Source organism: Pelophylax lessonae (assembly GCF_965119305.1).
Source record: "Pelophylax lessonae genome assembly, chromosome: 5".
Lineage (NCBI taxonomy): Eukaryota > Metazoa > Chordata > Amphibia > Anura > Ranidae > Pelophylax > Pelophylax lessonae.
In genome coordinates, this window is record NC_138772.1 from 196,186,333 (window position 1) to 196,208,222 (window position 21,890).

Genomic DNA, 21,890 nt, shown 5'->3' on the forward strand with positions numbered 1-21,890 from the left:
AGCAAGTTAATGGTATGAGAGAGACATTATTTTAAACATTAAAGTGAAAACCATTTACAAGTATGATAAGAAAGGTCTGTTGACATTAATCTTTAAAATAGCCACAAGGTGCTGCATAAGCTGCTGCTATACCAACAAGTGGTACCCAGGGGACAATAATAGGAAAAAAAAAATAATAATAATAATAAAGTAACTTTTTTCAAGAATATTTTTACTTTTATTTTATAGTTTTGAATCTGAAATATCCCTCCCTGTCAAATAAAATGTGCATACCAGGTTTGGCCCTCTTTATATATGTCAGCACTCATTGTGCTGTATTTGATTTTGGTGCGGGTATCGAATAGTGTTCATTTAAGATTTCAGAGTTTGACCCAATTAGCATATGGTGGGTCTCTTTTTTGATTAAAAAATAAAAATTCAGAATTTGACAGACAAACGTATTTATTACAGACATATATAGAGTAAATGTCAATTTATGCAGTGTTTTTACAGGCTATACGTTCACATTAGTCACTGCCCTTAAAGAGCTTACATGGCTCTAAGGCCATATCTTATATATGCACACAATAGGGCTAATTTAGACAGCAACAGAGTACCCAGTGGAAACACAAGCACACAAAACATATAAACCCCATGCAGATAGGGTTATTGGCAGGATTCAACCTGCTAACCCCAGTGATGCATGGCAAAAGTGCTAACCCCCAAACTACACATAATAAAGTTTTGGAATTTTGCATATCTGGTTAAATATGAAGAGTAGGATTTGGTATAGAAATATTTTAAAAAATGTATTTGTGTATTTTTGGTTCAGAACATCATTTGATTATTTTTGCTGTGAAATGGATCATTATACATACAGCATATTGACCTTTAAGAGACATCCAAATGTTTTAATGTGCATGTGATTCAGTGTGCATATAAGAACAATATGCTTGGCCTTTCCCCATTTTCTACAATTAGGCCCTATTGGTTGAAATGTATTAGAGAGGCAGTGCAAAGGAAGAGACTCTTAAGCCTAGTTTAGGCTATTGTTTTTTTCCTTCAATCCAGTGGGCTAAATGAAAAAAAAAAAAAAAAAAAACTAAGAATCTTGAGAGGAGCCACTGTACTAACATTGCATAGCTGAGCTATTGTGTTCTGATAGGGGGACGGCCCCATGCTAGAACACACCGGTCAGTGCTCCCAGCTATTGGCTGAGTCTTGTCTATATTCCCATTGCACACATTCCTGGATAACAAGGCTCATCTATTGGCACTTTTCCACTGCAAGTACCGGCTCGGCTCTACTCGGCCCTGCTTGGCCCAGTTTGCTTTTCCACTGCTGGTACCGCATGGTACGGTGTTGGAACGGTTCGGTACAGTTTGGTATGGTTTACTTTTCCACTAAAGTAGTACTAAAGTTAAGTGGGTGGGATAACAAAGGGGTGGGTGGGATTCTCTGACCAATCAGTGGCTAGTAGTGACTGCATGCAAAGGATTGTGGGATATGGTACCGGGTATGGTACCTCTTGGAACCACAATCGAGGTGGTACTGTTTTTAAGAGCCGTACCGTTCGGTTCCATGCAGTGGAAAAGCGCCGCTGTACCGTACCGTACAGAACTGTTCCTACACCATACCATGCGGTACCAGCAGTGGAAAAGCACAAAAAGCGAGCCAAACCGTTCGGTTCCATGCAGTGGAAAAGCGCCATATGGCGAGTGCTGTAGTGACTACCAGCTGGTAGACACTGGATACATCACAGATCAATGCACATATTCACCAGCACACCATGGATCTTCAAATGCAGTCAAAAGATTTTATTACGGAGAGATCACATCACAAAAAAACAAGTGCAACATTTTAGAGCTCTGAAACGTTGCACTTGTCCTATTGTGCAGATCTCTCTGCAATAAAAGCTTTGGACTGCATTTTAAGATCCATGGTGTGCTGGCAAAAATGTGCATTGAGCTATTGGCTAAGAGCACTGATCGGAAGCCAGTTGGCATCCTTTTTTCGGTCATGTCCCTTTGACAGAAGCAAGCTGCCATACACTTGGGCCGAATGTCTGCCAGTTTAAATTAAACAGGCCGATGCCTCCCAATAATCAGCTGTGTGTACAACCCTTTACTTTGGCTATTTGTGCAATACACTTGCGTTACAGTTTGGCTTGGAACAGAAGTTCCATTTTCCACACTAAACTACTGTGTTACAGTAGGCTGATAAAGATAAGTCAATATACAGATGCTCATAGAGGGGTAACTAGCTGATAAAACAATGCTCATATTAATACTGAAAGCTGCACAGTGGAAATTTCATTACATGATATGAATTAATTTGTAAAAAATTATCATAATAATCATACAAGAAAATAAAAAAAAGAGTTTATCATTTTTTATTCAATGTTTAAACATATTTTCTTTTTTTATGTTTTTACTAATGTAAAAAAAAATTCCATCAGAGTACTACTCTGGGGGGCGATCAGGGATTTTTTTTTTTTTTTACACTGTTGTGCTATTAACAGTGATGATTATCATTATAAGCAATAGTTAACAGTCATAAATAGCTTTTCATTCATGACAGCTTGCTTACTGTTAACATGCTGTGATTGGTTACAGCTAATCCCATGGTACAGGGTGCTGTGATTGGACAGGTACCATGTGATAGCTGTAGGCCAATCACAGCATCACAATACAGTCATGAATGGAAGTCATTCATTACTTTTTTGTTGACGGGGTCAAGCTGCACAGTGTGCATCTATGGATGCCCACAGCCCAGCTTGAAAGCAAGCCCACATGTGTACCTCCATAAGAAGGGGCTTGCTATGAGGGAACTTACAGAATAAGAGGAGAGGACAACGCTAGAGGGGGACCACAAGATAAGAGGTAAGTGGCTGCTCTTTGCACTACCATTGCACTGAGCAGGTAAGTATAAACCTGTTTACTATTTTAATTGAAAAAGTGACTTTACTGTCACTGTAACTCACAATCTAATGATAGATGAAAATTTTAAAAATAGATCTAAATCAATATATATTACACTATAGATGTTTTTGTTCAAAATGGCTGCAACAGAAGCAGATCTTACCTTTGACGTCTCAGAGAGATAATAATAGCCAGCAGTTGACATAATAATTTCCATTCACAACTGAAATATAAGTCTAGAGCTAAACAGTGGATTTTTAGTAGCTTGTGCTATTTAAATCACTGGCAAATAATCACTGGCAGTAGCAAAAAATAAACAGGTAATAAGTGGCTCCTAAGGGAAGAAGTTAGGCTAGCAGCATGCAGTAGCAATTGGTAGCAAATGTTTGCACACGATGGGAGCATTCTGCAATCATGTGGAATTGTTACTATATGCTACTTGTGTAGCTTAACCTACATGGGTCCAAGTTTTCCATCAATGGCTACTTCTAGTAATTAATCTCTAGCATTTTATTAGCATAACTGAACTACTAAAAAAGCTTCAGTGTAGATCTCACCTAAAGTATGTGCTTAATGACAATCATACTGTGCTTGCCAATACAATGATGGTTTAGATTTGATTTTAATAAACAGTTGATTCATAAACTTCAAAATATATATGTCATTGTTAGAATCTCAACAACAGATCATGCTATTGCTATACAAAAAACAAATGAATTTAAATGTCTTTAAAGTGTAATTAAAAAAACTCTGTGCTTTTTTTTATTTAAAATTAGAAAACTTACCTTGTAGATTTTGCAATGGCAAGGTCATTATCCCTCCAGCAGCTGCAGCTGCCACCAGACCTTGAATATTTGTAAGGTTTGCCGTAGGCAATGTCAGAACCAGTCCTTGTTGCCCCCCAAGTTGCCCGGCCATGTTAAATGGGATGAGGATTGGCTGGTTAAGGCCCGGCGCACCTCCTGGCATTACTCCAGCTACAGCGGATGCCAACTGTTGTGCTGCTAGCAGTGGCTGAAAAATAAGGAAAGATCTGATTTTGGTAAGGGTGAATATATATTAGCAAGAGGAGAGAAGAAGGGTACATTAAAAATCATATCATAAATCTTTTAAAATATTATCACCCAGTTAAAGAGTGTTCACAGTATATTGAACTATGAATGCAAGGTGTAAAGCATAAGGCAGAAGTACCCAAAATTTTTTTTATGTTTTTAAGTACATGTAACAATGCAAAGCTTTGATATTTTTACATAAAAAAGAAAATTACAAGTGTCTGCACAAGTATATCAGAATTCTCCCTAAGGCAATATTCTACTTTCCACTGTAAATCATAACAAAACATGATAGTCCTACTATTGTCATATTTGTCTGTTACATGATAAAATAGGATTAACTGCTGTTTAGTGGGGTTGTTCTTGTCTATCACAGATGAAATATGTTTTCTAAGCTGATTTGACCATATAAGTTCAAATGAGGACAAAATCAATGAAAGTGAATGCATTTTGTGCTAAAAAATGTAATCGTTTGTATTTTCTGTTACCTAAATTGCTTAAAACAACCCTCTGACTTAATAAAAGAGAAATGTGGGAAAATAAATGAACCAACATATATAATCACCTAGCTGGCTTCAGCATCTGTCCCCTGCCACCTTAACACTAAGAAGAAGGCTGACTGCTCAGTTCTCAGGTCCGCTCTGAGCATAGAGTGGTAATTTCCCCTCCAGCACTCACTGGAGTGCCGAGGTGTGAAGGGGATGGGACCGGCTGGCTAAGAAATTGAGCTAGCTGCCGGCCAGGCATCTGGGCAAATCCCGACATTTTTGTCGAGATCCCCGCAGAGTCTGAACCAACTCTGTGACGTCCACTGACAGCGGACTTTAGCCCGCTGTCAGCTAAAGTTGGGTCACCGGAGTGCAGAATGAAGTGCACTCATGTGACCCACTGGAAGATTATGGCCACGGTAGCTTTGGTCCTAACCCTCCTTCAAACAGAATGTAATAACAGCTTCTTGCAATAGAAACAGTACCAGACAGCTATCTGAACTGTGTTGTCTGCAAGTGCTACAAGCTCCAATAAAGTTTTTAGTATTTGATTGACAGTTGGATATCTGAGCCTCCATTCACATGGCATGAATCTATTTGCTGGTTCTTTATCACTACAGAACACAATAGCAATGTAGAAGCTGGGGAGGAGCCATTAAGCACAGTGGAGGAAAAGGCACTCAAAAGTGTGTTGGATGTGATGTATCATAGGCTCTAGCACTTGACAACAGCTGAACTTGGACCAGTCACCTAGCAAAGAGGTGGGTATTCAGAGGAATATAGATTGCTGGGAAACTTTATTGCATTCGTCTACTTTTTAAAAAGTCACTTTTCACAAAATTATGAAATTAGGTTAGTGGAACAGAGTGACAATGAGTTTAGGGTGCATCGTTTTTGATTGGTTAAACAAGTCAGACTCCAAATTACACCAAAAAAAAAGGTGATTGTGAGGTTTCTGTAAGTAAGTAACTATATTGCCAGTACAGTGTCTAAGTCTGTTACTTGGTCAAGTAACGAAAAATGGATTGATAGCACCATTTTGGTCTCATTATAGTAATTTACATTGGGCTTATTGAATAGGGAATTGTAATATTGATGCATACAGTAATTCACATCAACCGGTCTGGGTTTATAATTATCATAGTGAAATCAATAAAAGGTGAAATTTTATTGGCAGTGATGAGTTGCTTCAATTGTCATTAGCCTAATAAATATTGTAAGTTCATACTCTACCACTATCAGAGGTTGTTGAACAGGTTCAGCTACAGTTTTTAAAGTCATATTCCAATCAAAGTTTTTTTTAGTTTTGGATAACATGAGGAAGGGTTAAAGCCTCTGTCAGGTTTTGACTATCTTTTGTGTCATTGTCTAGGGGATTTTTCCCTCACTTCCTTTCCTTACCAGCAGTTATAGTAAATTTCTCTCAACAAAGGCATTGCTTAAAAAAATGATCTGAGATTAGCTTTATTTTCCTAAACTGTTAAAAAAATGAGTAAATCGGTTTGTTACAGTAGCCTTACAGTTTGCTTTTTTTGTGCAATATGAGCCTGACTTCATGAATACTCATGGATTGAATCAGATTATAGTGAAAAACATAGATGCAAGTTTATCTTACCCAATAAACGTATATAATAAATGTCTTAAAAACTGATCATGCTTTGTCATGTGCCCTGATAGAGAATGACATAAGGCTCATAATGAGAACCGTGTATGTTTTCTCCTTACACAGCTGTTATATCAATGATATGATAGTCTTGATTGAGGAAATGGCCATTAATGACCACATATTGCAGATTTGTTGAGCTATAAATAATTAATGTTGTCTTTCAGTGACAAAATGAAGTACAAGCAGAAGTACATAATGGAATAATTTCTTGTATACTGCACATTGATTACACATCTCATTCTCCTGAAATCAATTATTTGGGGAATCCACAGAGACAATGAGCATAGTAGCTAAGCAAGACATAAGAATAGAAGAAAAATATATTTTGTTTTGGGGGGTTGACTATGAAGATTTCTGTATCAGCTTAATTGCTAGAAGACGGTGTTCGATCATATCATAAAAAGGGATTGCTCAAATATATTTAACATATAAGTTGATAGAATAAAGGCTGATCACTGGAATAATTAATTTCATTTTCATAAAAGTATTAAAAAGTAATATAAAATATCAACATTGCAAGTAGCTTTTCAGCAAAAATATATTATTATACAATACAGGTAGTCCCCGGGTATGTTCTTAAAGCGGAGTTCCGGCCACAAAATCGACCTAAACGATTTTGGGGCCATCCGCTTGCTATTTGTTGCCTAAAAAACAAATGGGTAGTTACAATTTTTTTTTTTTTTACTTACCTTATTATTGTAGAAAATATACTCACCTTTCCTTCCACTTCCTCCCTCTGCGGCCGCGGCCCGCACTGTCACTTCCTGTCCTGCAATGCGTCCTGGGAGCTCTTACTCATCACTATCAGGATGCAATGGGCAGTGACGTAGGTGGCCGGCCGCTCCTCTCATCGCGTTATTTGCAAACAGGAAATAATGTGATGATAGGCATCCCTATACTATGCCGATCGCATAGTACTGGGCATGCGCGAGATTTTGCGCTGCATTCACCGGCCCCTCTCCATCTCGAACCAGGAAGCAGAGCATTTTAACGCACAGCGGCTTCAGGGGAACCCGGACAAAGATGGCGGCACTCAGGACAGTAAGATTTTCTAATTACCAATCGATTATTATACTGTAAAAAACAGGATTAGTTGATGTATGAAGGGGGGAGGGGTGACAGTTTGGGAGGTATTGATAAAAAAAAATGATTCTGTGGCCGGAACTCCGCTTTAAGTTGAGTTTTTATGCGAGTTGGAGCAGGTATATTTTTTAAGTGTAACTCCAGCAAAAAAAATAATTTATATGTTTTTTGGATAGCATAGGGAAGGGTTAACACACCTGCAATGTTTTTTTTGCTGTCTGTGGCCTTGAAGATTTTACCTCACTTTCTGTCCCTGTGACAATTGGATTTGGAAAATTTATGGTTGTTGTGGAAACAAGGATTGGTGATAAACCTTCAGTGGAGACACCTTTTTTCCCATGATAACTCTTCCAGGAGTGAATGTCCCTTTCTAGGGGTAGATTTCTCCTCACTTCCTGTTGTCTCCCTCAGTTTGTAAGTGTACACATGTAAGTCAGATGTTTGTAACTCAGCCTGTATACTGTACATCACTACCATGCAGCTATGTACTGTAGGTTGAATGCATGTCAATTTAACCACACACAGATTCACAACTTATCAGAATCTGCCATATGGATCTTGCCCCACTGTCATAATGATCCCTTGGCTTTAGTTCATTAAGTCACTGTTTACAGATGTACAGGTTACAGTCGGATTTCTAAAGAATTCTCTGGGAATGACTCCAACAAGGCAAGGTATCATCAAAATGTAAACAGGTTTATTCATATCTGAATCTTGTGTACTGAATAGGTAAATAATTAGGATATCAATGGACTTATTGATCAAAGACATTTACATCACAATGATAATGAGCAAAGTACAATAGTCTACACCAAACATTAAGAAATAATCAGACTAAGCCTTAAAGTAAACCCTTTCTTACCTAAACCCGTATAAAGTATCAGAATATCAAAATATAGGCACAATTAGGTGTCTGCACATACCATACTACTGTAAATCTTCCCGAGTGCCCTGTATGCCCTGAAACTACATCCCATGCCTAAAGCCCCGTACACACGGGCAAAATGTCGGGTGGCATCCGGTCCCGGTGTATTGTAGCCGGTCCAACAAATGTTGGTCATTCTGGCATGGCTGAAAATGCTCTGCTGACTTGCTCCCAATCAGGCGTGTTCAGGCAGGTGGGCCCATCATCAGATTGTTAGTACAGCGGCTCCGACCTGAGCTGTCAGGTTTAAAACTAAGCCTGAGCCACTGGGTTGAACGAAAAAAAAAACTAACTAACAGTGTGTACTAGGCTTAAGCATGAGTTTCAGATTTGGTTCAAACATGATTTAAAAACGAATTGCCAACACCAACACTTTTTGGCCTCTGAACTATGGTCATGAAAGCTTAAAAGGGCAAATCATGGAGATTTATGAGCCAGCCTCTCCATAAAAAAAGTCAGGGTTTTAAGCAACTGCTGGTCAGTTTATGTTGCAGGAAACATGAAGTAGTTAGAGACACAGAGAATTTGCACTAAGAGCTAGCTGCTGCTGATTGCTAAAACGTGCTATACACACTCACTGTATAATGGACAGACCTGGAGCAGATAGGGATAGATCACAGACTTTTTTAGGGAATAATAGTTCCTAGTCATCCTATATAGTGCCGTTGTGTCTTATATTTACATAAAATGTATGTATGCCAGTAGGTTTAACCACTTTACCTCTGCTCACATTGCTGCTACTGCAGCAATGTGGCTCGTTCCCGTCCAGCGACGTAGACCTACGTCGCTGGACTCCTCCCCCTGTAGGCGGCGCTCGCGCGCCGCCGGAGGCGCGCTCCCGCTGTTTTCAGTCACAGCGGGAGTCGGGCCAGGGGAGGAGCAGCGGCGATCGCTGCCGCCCTTCCCCGATCGTCGGGGAATCGAGTGAGGAGATCCGCCCGCCTGTGTAAACAGAGCGGGCGGATCTCCTAAGTGACAGGAAGTGACAGATCGGAGTGTTCAGCATAACTGAACATCCGATCTGTCCTTCTGTCACATAGTCACCTCCCCCCCCACACATCAGTAAGCACCAGGCATACATTAACCCCTCCCTCTCCAATAAAATTAACCCCTTCACTGCCAGTGTCATTTTTACAGTAACAGTGCATATTTATAGCACTGATTACTGCAGTAATGTCACTGGTACCCCCAAAAGTGTCAAAAATGTCAGTCAAGGGTCCGATCTGTCCGCCGCAATGTCGCAGTCCAGCAAAAAAAAATCGCAGATCGCCGCCATTACGCGTTAAAAAAAAAACACCAAAAATGACAGAAATCTTTCCCGTAGTTAGTAAACGCAATAACTTTTGCGCAAACCAATCAAAATACGATTATTGCGATTTTTTTTACCAAAAATATGTAGCAGAAAACAAATTGGCCAAAAATTTTAAAAACATTTGATTTTTACATTTTTTTGGGGGGGGGGGGGGAATTTCATATAAAATATTTTTAAAAATATTGTTATTTTTTCAAAATAAACGCTCTTTTTTTGTTTATAGCGCAAAAAGTAAAAAGCACACAGGTGATCAAATACCACCAAAAAAAGCTCTGTTTGTGGGAAAAAAAGGACATAAATTTTTTTTGGGTACGGCGTCGCACGACCGCGCAATTGTCAGTTAAAGTTGCACAGCGCCGAATCGCAAAAAGTGGCCTGGACGTAAGACAGCAAAATCCTCCGGTGGTAAAGTGGTTAAAGTCACTTGGACTATATAGGGATGGGATGCACAGTGTTTGCAGGGAGAGATACTTTTTGTGTGTGTCAAAAAAACTTTAATTGCTGTTTAGATTCTGCCCCCACAATTTGCCTACAGTTTAGTGCACCAAATCACCAGATTGCTAAATGCACAAATGAACCAATCTATTCACCCATTACTATAGCTGCTAATAAAGTTAAGAAATCTCTTGTATTCATTATGCTGGGGAGGCCTAAAGTGAGAGTCAAAGGTTATGCATGCACAGCTAGTTTGGAGAAAGCAGGGTCTATATCTGCAAATTAAAATCCTGTTTGGTTTCCCTATTTGAAAGGGGAGGCTGCAAAAGCAGCCTACATAGTGTGCATCACGTCTATACTATAAACTGCAGCTTTTTTTTCCGGTAAAATAATACATTACAATTTTGATTTTTTTTTTTTTTTCATACAAACCCAGCTGCACTCACACTTAGATATGGCCTAGTAAAAGTGCTTAAATACTGTGCATGGAGTCAGTGCAATGCTTTGCTGGCTTATTCTGTAAATAAATACACTCCAATGTTGTTGTTTTAATAAAAGTTGCTTAGTGCCTCTCCCTCTCAAAATGCAGTTTAGTAAAAGTGTTACAAATACGGTGCATAGAGTTACTACAATATTTTGCTGTGTTTTTTAGTGGAATAAATATACTCTAATATTGATTTTTGGATGAAAAAACTGTCTGGTGTCTCTCCAGTTCTAAATGCAATCTAGTACAAGTGATTAAACATTATGCATGAAGTCACTACAATTTTTTTATGTAAAAAAAAAAAAAAAGCATTTAAGTTGGTTTTTGAATTTTAAAGTGGGCTTGTGTCTTTCCTGTTCAAAATGTGGCCCAGTAAAAGGGATTAACCACTTGCGGATCACCGTACATATACTGCAGCATGGCAGTACCTAGTACATGATCCGACACTTCCGAGTCTGGGGAGCGCATTTGCATGCCCCAGACCTGTAAGTAAACAAGACAGATTGCTGTTCTGTCAGTAGGGAAGGCATGAATCCTGTGTTCCTGCAAAGCAGGAACATATAACAATGTCTTCCACAAGTAAAAGCACCTCCCACACTGTTAGAAAACACAGTTAACCCTTTGATTGCCCCTGATGTTTAAACCCTTCCCAGCCAGTGTCATTAGTACACTGACAGTGCATATTTTTAGCACTGATCACTGTATTAATGTCACTGGTCCCCATTAAGTGTCAAAAGTGTCAGTTAGTATCCTGATTGTCCACCGCAAAATCACAGTCTCCCTATAATTAGCTGATCTCTGCCATTACTAGTAAAAAAAATTAAATAAAAAATAAAAATATCCCATAGTTTGTAGATGCTATAACTTTTGCGCAAACACCTATTGGGATTTTTTTTAATCAAAAATATGTAGTAGAATACATATTGGCCTAAATTGATGAAGAAATTAGATTTTTTTCATTTTTCTAAATGGATATGTTTTATAACAGAAAGTAAAAAAAAATATATATATATATATATATATATATATATATATATTTCTTTTTTTAAATTGTCAGTCTTTTTTGCCTATAGCGCAAAGAATTAAACCGCAGTGGTAAACAAATACCAACAAAAGAAAGCTCTATTTGTGGGGAAAAAAGACACAAATTTTGTTTGGGTACAGCGTCACACGACCGCGCAATTTTTAGTTAAAGTAAAGCAGTGCCATATGGCAAAAAATGGACTAGTTATGAAGGGGGTAAATCTTCCAAAGGACAAGTGGTTAAATATTGTTAGTACAATTATTTTCTGGCTTTTTTTAAATAAAATAAATAACCTATATGGCAAATTTTAAAAGCTGGATTATGTGTCTCCTTTTCTATATGTGGCCTAGTAAAAGTGATTAAATCCTGTGCATTGAGTCAATACAATATTTTGGTGGCCTTTTTCATGTTAAGTGATGCACTCTAGGGTTTTTTGGCTGGCTGGTGTCTCTCCTGTTTTAAATGCAGCCTAGTAAAAATGATTAATTACTGCAAAGTCAAAACAATACTTTACAAGCTTTTTCATGAGAAATTATACACTCTAATGACCAATTTTGGTTAAAAGGCTGTCTGGTGTCTCTTCTATTCAATATGCAGTCTAGAAAAATGCTTAAATACTGTGCTTGTGGTAGGTAAAAAAAAATAAATGCTGTCTTTTTCTGTGAAATAATTACAGTCTAATGTTGATTTATTGATTAAAAGCTGACTGGTGTCTCTCCTTTTCAAAATGCAGACTAGTAAAACTGTTTTAATGTTTTGTCTAGACTTTACAATGTTTTGCTGGCCTTTTCTGTAAAAAAATACACTCAGAACTCTTTCAAAATGTAGCCAAGTAAAATAAATAACATTTATGGCATCAATACAACATTTCTGCATTTTCTCTGTGAAATGATTTCTGTTTCCTGATTAAAAACCTGGGTGTTACCTCCCTGCAAGTATAAATATTTATTTTGAAAAATAATGCAATCTTATTATTTTGACTAATTATAAACCTGCCTGGTTTCTCCCTCCCTAAACTTAAAAAAGAAACATTTTGAAAACACATCCGATCTCAACGGGGAAAACAATCATGCTTGATATCTCTACTGATATGGGCTGGGTAATGTGTTAGGAACAAAAGGATGCCACATTGTTTGATGAAAATGAAAATTATCAACCTACAGAGGGCTGAATTCAAAGACACCCCAAAAATCAAAGTGAAACAATGATGCAGCAGGCTAGTCCATTTTGCTGAAATTTCATTGCAGCAACTCAAAATGGTACTGACAACATCGGGGCATGCTCCTAATGAGTAGGGATAATCGAACTTTTGAAAAGTTTGGTTCGACCAGAACACCTGAACTTCCTGAAAGTTCGGCCCGGATTTCAGAACCCCATTGAAATCAATGGGACCCGAACTTCGATAATCAAAAAACACCATTTTGAAGCCCTAAAACCCAATAAATGCCCCTAAAAAGTGCCTAGGATTCTGGGTCATGCCCCAGGGACTATTAATCACACAAAAAAAGTTCTTAAAAATTGTCATTTTTGATAGAGAGACAATTATTGAAAAAAAAAAATGAGATTTCTTTGGATTTAGTGTCTGGGGGGTCTAAAAAGTGTACCTGTGAAGATTCAGCTCTGTAGCATGTCCAGAACCAGAAAAAAAAAGTTTGTTTGTATTCGAATTGCAGTAGAGCAGGATAGTGGCTTCGTTATTTTCGCACCCGGCTTTTTGTTGCAGGCGTTTATAGGGCTTTTTTGTGGACGGGTTTGGAGGCAGGCATGACATCTGAACTTCTGTGTAGGGGTATTTATACACACACACACATGTATGTATATATACACATACACATATATAGGTGTGAAAGTAGCAGAATCCTATTCCTGTGCTAATGAAATAATTAGCAGGCATAGGGCTACGCTCCTATTACACCTATATATGTGTATGTGTATATATACATACATGTGTGTGTGTGTATATATACCCCTACACAGAAGTTCTTATGTTATGCCTGCCTCCAAGACGCCCAAAAAATGCCCAAAAAAACGCCTGCTACAAAAACGCCCAGGTGTGTTGTTGCAGGCGTTTTTTTGGGGCATTTTTTGCTCTACTGCAATTCTAATAGAAACAATCTTTTTTCTATGGCTTTCTATGGAAGTCATCCTTACATGGAAGGGTTTGGTCACCCTGCCATAGCAGTCAGAGTCAGTTAGCCCTACACTACACTACAGTCACCCTGACACTTAACACTTTCCCTACAGAAACTAAATTATTAAATCTAACTATAGTGGAAAATAGTACCCTAACTACACGAGATATCCCTTTCCTCACACTAATAATTGCTAAATGACACTTTGAATCAGGAGTAACAGAACTGCTTCCACTCTCTTCCACGTCCCTGTATTACAATGCTAGAGATTTGGCGGGGCTATGTTATATACTGGGGGGCGTATTCACTACTGATTGGCCTCTGGACCCCCTAGTCACTCCAATCACATTCCTAGCATCCTCCTGCCCCCTCAATTGGCTTTTACTGATGGTTCTGGTCCAATCACGGGCTTTTAAAGCCCAGTTCCTGTCCCATTGCCTTTTGGTCGGTTCTGGTTGCCGAATTCCAAACTTTTTCAGCGAAAAGTTTGAAATTCGGCCGAATTTCGAACAGTCAATGTTCGGGTCGAACCGATGGTCGACCCGAACCGTTCAATCATCCCTACTAATGAGATGATGGACGGTGTCCTGGGGTATTTCCTCCCAGATCTGGACCAGGGCATCATTGAGCTCCTGAACAGACTGAGATGCAACCTGGAGGCATTGGATAGACTGAAACATGATGTCCCAGAGGTGTTCTATTGGATTTAGGTCATGCGAGCATGGGGGCCATTTAATGGTATGAATTCCTTCATCCTCCAGGAACTGGCTGCATACTCCCTCCCCATGAGGCCGGACATTTTTGTGCACCAGGAGGAACCCAGGACCCACTGCACCAGTGTAGGGTCTGACAATGGGTCCAAGAATTTCATTCCAATACCCAATGGCAGTCAGGATGCCCATGTTCAGCCTGTAGAGGTCTGTGTGTCCCTCCATGCACATGCGTCCCAAGACCATCACTGACCCAACACCAAACCGGTCATGCTGATAGATTTTACAGGCAGCATAACATTCTCCATGGCTTCTTTAGACCCTTTCACTCCTGTTACCTGTGCTCAGGATGAACTTGCTCTCATCTGTGAAAAGCACAGGGCACCAGTGGCGGACCTGATAATTCTAGTGTTCAGTGGCAAATGCTAATTGAGTTACACAGTGCTGGGTAGTGAACAAAGGGCCCGTTAGAGGATGTCCGGCCCTCAGGCCATCATTATGAAGTTTGTTTCTGATTGTTTGTTCAGAGGTCATTTTAAATGACTCTGGTGGTGCTCATTCTGTTCCTCCTTGCACAAAAGAGCAGATACCAGTCCTGCTGATGAGTTAAGGACCTTCTATAGCCCTGTGCAGCTCTCCTAGAGTAACTGCCTGTCTCCTGGAGTCTCCTCCATGTTCTTGAGACTGTGCTGGGAGACACAGCAAACCTTCTGGCATTGGCACACATTGATGTGCCATCATGGAGGAGTTGGACTGCCAGTGCAATCTCTATAGGGTCTAAGTAATGAATCATGCTGCCAGTAGTGACACTGATCCTAGCCAAATGCAAAACTAGTGAAAAACAGTCAGAAAAGATGAGAACGGAAAAAAATTTTTTAGTGGTCTCCCCCTGTAAAACCATTACAATTTTGGAAGTTTTCTCATTGTTGCCCATCCAGTGCACCTGTTGGTAATTTCATTAACACCAAAGCAGCTGAAACTGATCTGCTACTTAACTGACCGGATCAGTATCCCCGGAGTTTAATTGACTTGATGCTATACTCTTATTAAAAAGTGTTCCTTTAATTTTTTTTGAGCAGTGCATATAAACACTGTGAACCTAACCCCCCCCCCCCCCCCCAAGGTTATTGAAATGCAACTTCTCAGTTTTAAATTCACCCTACTTTGGGAAGGTTTGCTCTGACATAACTATTATAGTAGGCCAGGCTAGTAATTGAAGCATATGTTGGGTCACCTGCAGTCAGTGCTTTAAACAGTGTGCACCCAAAAAAACTGAACACTCTCATCACAGGTTCTTAAAATTCAGCTTCTCAGTCAGAAATACAGCTAGACAAGCTAATATCTAAAGTGCATATTGGGTCACCTCCAGCCAGTGGTCCAGAATTGACATGCATGATCATTCATGTGATCACTTTTAAGCATGTTATTTACAGCCTTGACATACAAATTGCCAGTTAAGTTTGCTTGCAAAAATATTTTCTTAAAAAAATACCAAGATTCACTACAAAATGCTAAATTTGAAAAATAAATAATATAAAAAAAACAGTTGGTGGGTGGGAAAATAGGTGGGTCTAAACCAGTGCTTGGCTGTGAGCATTGCATTGGTACATGTTTCCCATAGTGATGCCCAGCTACTCATGCCATTTGTTTGACAATCCATTGACTGTTGGCCTTAAAAATATTGTTTTCAAGATTTGGCCCCACATAGACTTCAATGGGGTTCCCAATATTATATTGGTTTGACAAACAGCCCATGAATCGATCCCAAGCACATTCACTCATCCATACTCATGCTTTCCTGCTGGTCACTAATGATACTAGGTCCCTGGGAATAGCATAGACAGTACAGCCCTGGACTCTTTTTTATGTAAAAATTTGCAAATTAGACTGGTTTCTTGTTTTGAAACTTCTGGGGTATTCTGGAAAACATTAAAATAGCCAACCTCTAGCCACTTCTATTGCAGGGTATTGCCTCTTAGACTTTTTAGAGAACTGACAGGGACACTCTAAGTTTACGTAAGAAAAAGGTTTACTTTAAATGTGATTGGTTGATGTGGGTTATTTCACTTTGCACATTGTCATTGCTTGTAACACTTATTAAGTAGCAAATTTACACTTTACCAAACCTGTTTTGTTTAGTCATCCATGTGACAGCACATCTCTTCCTAATCTTCTAAACTACAGAATACAAGGAAAACTTGTAGAAAGTGCTGGTTTGCCAAGTCTTCGTTACACACTTGCTTTCATCTAACACAAACATCTTTTAGCTTGGAGAAACTAAACAGCTACTAATAATACAAATTTAATGATAGCCAAAAGCAATATGATTTTAAAAATCCCCTGAGAGATCTTAATATAGTTGAGATGTTGCATTCTCTATCCACCTGTCTTTTCAAAGATGCTGCTTATAGTTTGAGATCACATAGTCAGGCAAGCAAACATGAAAAGTGTGTCATAACGTGCAATATAGTAGACAGCAGACATTTTGCATTGGATATTCATACGCTCAAGCATTTATTTTGAACTAGTAACGGCATAGAGAAGACATACTAAGAAGTTGAATAGATAAATAACTTAATGAGTACAACATATTGTGAATAAATAACCCAATTAGTTAACGTTGTATCTGTTTAAAGTTTACATTGTAACATAAAAGTATGACATTCTCTAAAATGTTGTTATTCTGCCTGCTCACCATCTTGTGTTAGTAAAATGGGTCTGTGTAATGGGTAAAACATTATTGCTGCCAACATTGGCTAAATTGCAATAACATAGTAAATACTGGTTATACAGTTGGCCTCCAGTGATAAGCACCCAAAATCTGCTCTACTGGTTATCTTCAGTACGGAAACAGAAATTTTACACCAGAAGAATAATACCAATGAGCCCGGTGTGTAGTAAACTAGCAAAGGAATTCTTTGGGCACTCTAAAACTGTTCATTCAATTAATATTATTCTTTTTCTAGGAAGTTTCATAATTTTTGGGACCCCATATAAGGAATCTAAAGGCTTGATCCCCATCAGGTCCCATTTTCTGCTAATTGGAGGTTAAGAGCACCAAATGTTGAAACACACAGAAATATCTTTGTAAAAAGCAATCAAAAATATAAATTAAATAAAGAAATTAGATGTTTAGGGGCAAATATAGTGCCAAATTGCATGACATTCAAATATTTTGTCTCAACTTTTCCTACCAAGTACAACATTGTATATTAGTTTGAAAAGGGATTTCTGTTATCTTTTGTTAAATCACATCTATTCATGTTTTACAAACACAAACCCTAATCTAAATCTTCACTAGATGTCATTTAGTTTTGCAAAGCACTTTTTGCCCTTTCTCATCCTATGTTGCATTGCAGTGATGTTAATCTCCCCCAGCATCTTTACAGCCATTTCTTGTCTATCTGCACTTGCTCCAATTGTGTCTGAATTTCTTTGCTTGGGATGAGCTTCCATAGTGACAGTGTGGCGGAACATGCCTATGCATTACATTTTCAGCATTGTCCCTTATAGGCTGCTCACTTCTCAAGGGAATTTTCAGTTTGCAAGAGAACTTTTCCTTGTATTTATTTATTACAGGTATTTATATAGTGCAGTCAATCAAAACAGCACTTTCCATATTATATATTGTACATTCATCTCAATCCCTGCCCTCAAACAGTTTACAATCAAAGGGTCCCTAACTAAAATTCATATATAGACATACTAGGGCAAATTTAGACAGGAAAAAACTAACCTACCAACATGTCTTTTTAGTGTGAGAGGAAACCGGAGTACCCAGAGGAAAAGTGAGAACATGCAAACTCCATGCAGGTAGTGCCGGGTTTGGGATTCGAAACAATGACCCTATTGCTGATAGGCAGAAGTGTCAATGAAATAACAAAAGCATTGTGCTGAAATGTTTGAAGGTTTTTTTTTTTTTTTTTTTTTGCACAGTTCACACTATAGTTATCCCTAGTGATGAGAAAATCTGGAGGAATTATCACAATCTGCCTAATACAGAACTAGAAAGGGGCTCATCAGATACCTTAGAAAGCTTAATAAATACAGAACCCCAATTGGATAGGTTCATACATAACCATACATGAACTGGGGTGGTGTGCAAATGACCCCTTTACCTGTTTACACAGTACATCTGTAGAGAGGTACTGGGCTATGACAGTATATAGAAGAAGACACTGCTACACACTATCAGAATCAAACTTATATTCACATCCATCCCCTTGAATTTTGAGAAGCAGCCGTTGGATACGTTTTTGGCATTTTATCTCTCCAACTCTTATCCTTGCACTATGCACGTACCATGTTACATTAAAATGTTGCACTGAATGTTTTAGTTCATTACGGAGTTTTTCCTGTTGCTCAAACGTTGTCTTCCTTTTATATCTCTCACCTACATACCTTAATTCTACTATGTTTTTTTTTTTAACTTTCCTAAAATGTGAACTGGACTAGACGTTTGTAAGTTTACGATGTACCTGTATTGCCCTTCTTACAATCTAAATAAAATATTATGAAAAAAAAAAAAAGAAGAAGGCACTGCTCCTTATTTACTTCTCTTCCTCTTCTGTGACATTAATGCTGTACTGCACTCCTCTAGCCAGCAGGGGAAGAGCCAAGTCTAGGGAACCCATAGATTTTCTTGCAGAGTGCCTGGAATCCTGGGCGGTGTAGTCCAAGGGAGGCCATGTAATGGAACAGCTGACTCCTTGAACTGCAGGTTCTAATAGACACTGAGCAGCAGGAGGAGCTACAAGGAGCTTTTTATCCAATTGCTAGGCAAAGCCAGGGGTTCTTGGTGCTGTGGGAATCTATGCACATCTGTTTGTGCCATTGACTGTGAATAGGAGACCATGCCAGTTTCACTAGAGTCCAAGGTGGGCAACAAAATCTCAGAAGATCCAGCAGCACCGCTAGCCCTGCAGACCTCAAAGGGTTGCTGTAGGGAAACCGGAGAATTCATCAGACCGTTCTCTTCAGCCAATTGAATTTGACTTGGACAAGCCTGAGAAGCCCCTCCTTCCACTGTGAGAGCTTATCGTTACCTCCAGAAGTCAGTGAGAGGGCCACCGGCTGGCATCTACCCGGCAGTAACAGTTGTTAATAGCAGGATATTTAGGGTACACAAACCTTTTATATCAACGCTGTATCTCACTGCCACTGAATCTATACCACACCGTTATCAACCCTGAGCTGCTGTTGTACTGTACTATTACTATCTCTTGCTTGCTCTACTTCATCTTGTACTGAACTGTATTGCACCTTCCATCACCTTACTGCATGCAGGTTTAAAAGACTAATCATAACACCGCAGCTCATTTAAAGGGCCACAACAATAGCTGGCAACTTTAAGGACTACCCCTTTCATCCATCTTGTAAGTTCCCTTCATTCCCCTTATTGTTCTTTTCATGCAATGCTGACAGTGACTACCCAGTCAGTTTAGGTCTAACATAGCTGCCATTAGTGCACACTGGCAGTACAGTCTCAGCAATTTGTTAAATCAAGCTTTATTGCTGCTCACTGTTGCACCTAACGAGGCACTGCTACTGTTTGTGCTAATCTAGGTATTAGGGCCATTTTCTGCTTAGCAATTTATGTCACCCATTTTGTATGCTGAACTGCACTACTACAATTTTATTTGTATTTGCTTGGTTATCAACTTTACTGAGTGATAATACATTAGGATTACCTTTGCTAACTGGTTTGGTGCCTTTTCTTGTTATAAACCTATTGTTGGCTAACATTAATTATTTGCCATGCTTCACAGTGCTGACTTGCTTTTACACTCAAACCCTATTTTCCATCCATCTGGAGGATCGGATCGGATAGGATCAGATGAAAATGGGCAGGCGGTCCGTATTCATCCGATCTCCCATAGAGGAGAGCGGGATCTGACAGGTCCGTCTCTGCAAAGTAAGCGGAGACGGACCTGTCATCTGGCTGCTCAGCGGGGATCAGCAGATCGATCCCCGCAGAGCAAAATGGAGTCCGCTGGACAGAAAGCCTGTGTGGAAGGACCCTTAGTTGCAACAAAAGGTGAAAAAAGGGTTAACACAGTATTTTTTAAAACAAAAATCATGAAACATCTCTGATTCACAGTGCATTAGCAAACCAAGTACCATCCAATTCATTATCTAATAAAATTATCTTTCATTAGAAAAGTATACAGGCTTACTTCTGAAAATGCTAGATGCTAGATGCCTGGTTTGGGCCTAGCTGAGCATGCTGTAAATAAGTGTCACAAAAGTGTCAGAATTACTTTATTCTCTACTTGTTCCCTGATATTGACTAAGATAGCATAGAAGCATGGAAGCCAATGCATCAGAGTGAAAGCCAGGGAACTAGCATTCTCAAAGGAGAGTTCTATATTAGCAGCCTCTATTACTTCTTTCATGACAGTGTTCCTTTAACCCAGCTGGGATTAATAAACTATTAAAGAGGAGCTCCAGTCTGTAAAAAAAAAAAAAAATTAAAAGTAAAGAGCTACAAATACTGTAGCTGCTGACTTTTAATATAAGGACACTTACCTGTGCACGGATCCTACAATGTCAACACCCCGAGCTGATTCGTCAGTTGGCTTTGGGTGTAGGCACCAGCATTATAAGTAAGGGAAACCAGCAGTGAAGCTGGTTTCTTACTGCGCATGCACAAGTCACGCTATTCTTTCTGAATGGTGCTGACATCTTCTGGGACCTGTGTGTGTCACAGAAGGCAGCGGGGGAAGGAGGAGGGTGCAGTGATTTTAAAGGAGGGGGGAGGGGGAGAACAAGCGGAGCTTCCCCTTTTAGGTTTAAATTAAACCCCTTTTAGGTTTAAATTAAATTAAAGTGGTTTTAAAGGCAGAAGTTTTTTTTTTTATCTAAATGCATTCTATGCATTAAGATAAAAAGCCTTCTGTATTCAGCAGACCCCCTCAGCCCCTAATACTTACCTGAGGTCCATCTAGATCCAGCAATGTTGCATGCTGAGACTCAGCTGCCTGGGACTCCCCTCCTCATTGGCTGAGACAGCAGCCTGGCGCCATTGGCTCCCACTTCTGTCAATCAAAGTCAGTCAGCCAATGAGGAGAGAAAGGGGGCAGACTTGGCCACATGTCCATGTCTGAATGGACACAAGGAGCTGTGGCTTAGCCCTGGTGCCCCCATAGCAAGCTGCTTGGTATGAGGGCACTAACCAGGAGAGAGGGGCCAAGAGCATCGAAGAGGGACCCGAGAAGAAGAAGATCTTGGCTGCTCTATCCAAAACCAACTACACAGAGGAGGTAAGTATAACATGTTAATTTTATCGAAAACAAAAAACAAGACTTTAGTATTGCTTTAGGAATAATCTCTTTCTGATTTTTACAATTTATTTTACTAAAATAGTATTATTGTACTATGATTTTCACCAGAACCTGATTTTCATCAGAACCTGCAATCTGAAAAGTTATCTCTGGCCATCCATTCATTTCTTGAGATTTTAGAAAAAAACTATTTTAAATCTGTAAGCTGTTTAGAACATTTCTTGCATTCTGCAAGTAATTCTGCAATGGCTGCAAACTAAGTCTACAGGGGCCAAAAAAGTATCCCTCTTCATGCAATGTGCACACTAATGATGTATTATAAGCATAGGCCAGGCAATGTGCTTACTGAGTTGCATGGCTTAGCATTTATGAGTGTATAAAGTGAACCTGTACTTT

At 39.2% G+C, this 21,890-nt stretch overlaps 1 protein-coding gene across 4 annotated transcripts in view; it reads right to left on the reverse strand.

The window, feature by feature from the left end:
- The window catches only part of POU6F2 (POU class 6 homeobox 2), an 870,107-nt gene that overhangs the window by 338,590 nt on the left and 509,627 nt on the right, over positions 1–21,890 (reverse strand). For all 4 annotated transcript variants that reach the window (XM_082258642.1, XM_082258643.1, XM_082258640.1 and 1 more), the window contains one exon: positions 3,686–3,914. In XM_082258642.1, the coding sequence (XP_082114768.1) occupies positions 3,686–3,914 (229 nt within the window). The remainder of the gene's footprint in view (positions 1–3,685; positions 3,915–21,890) is intronic.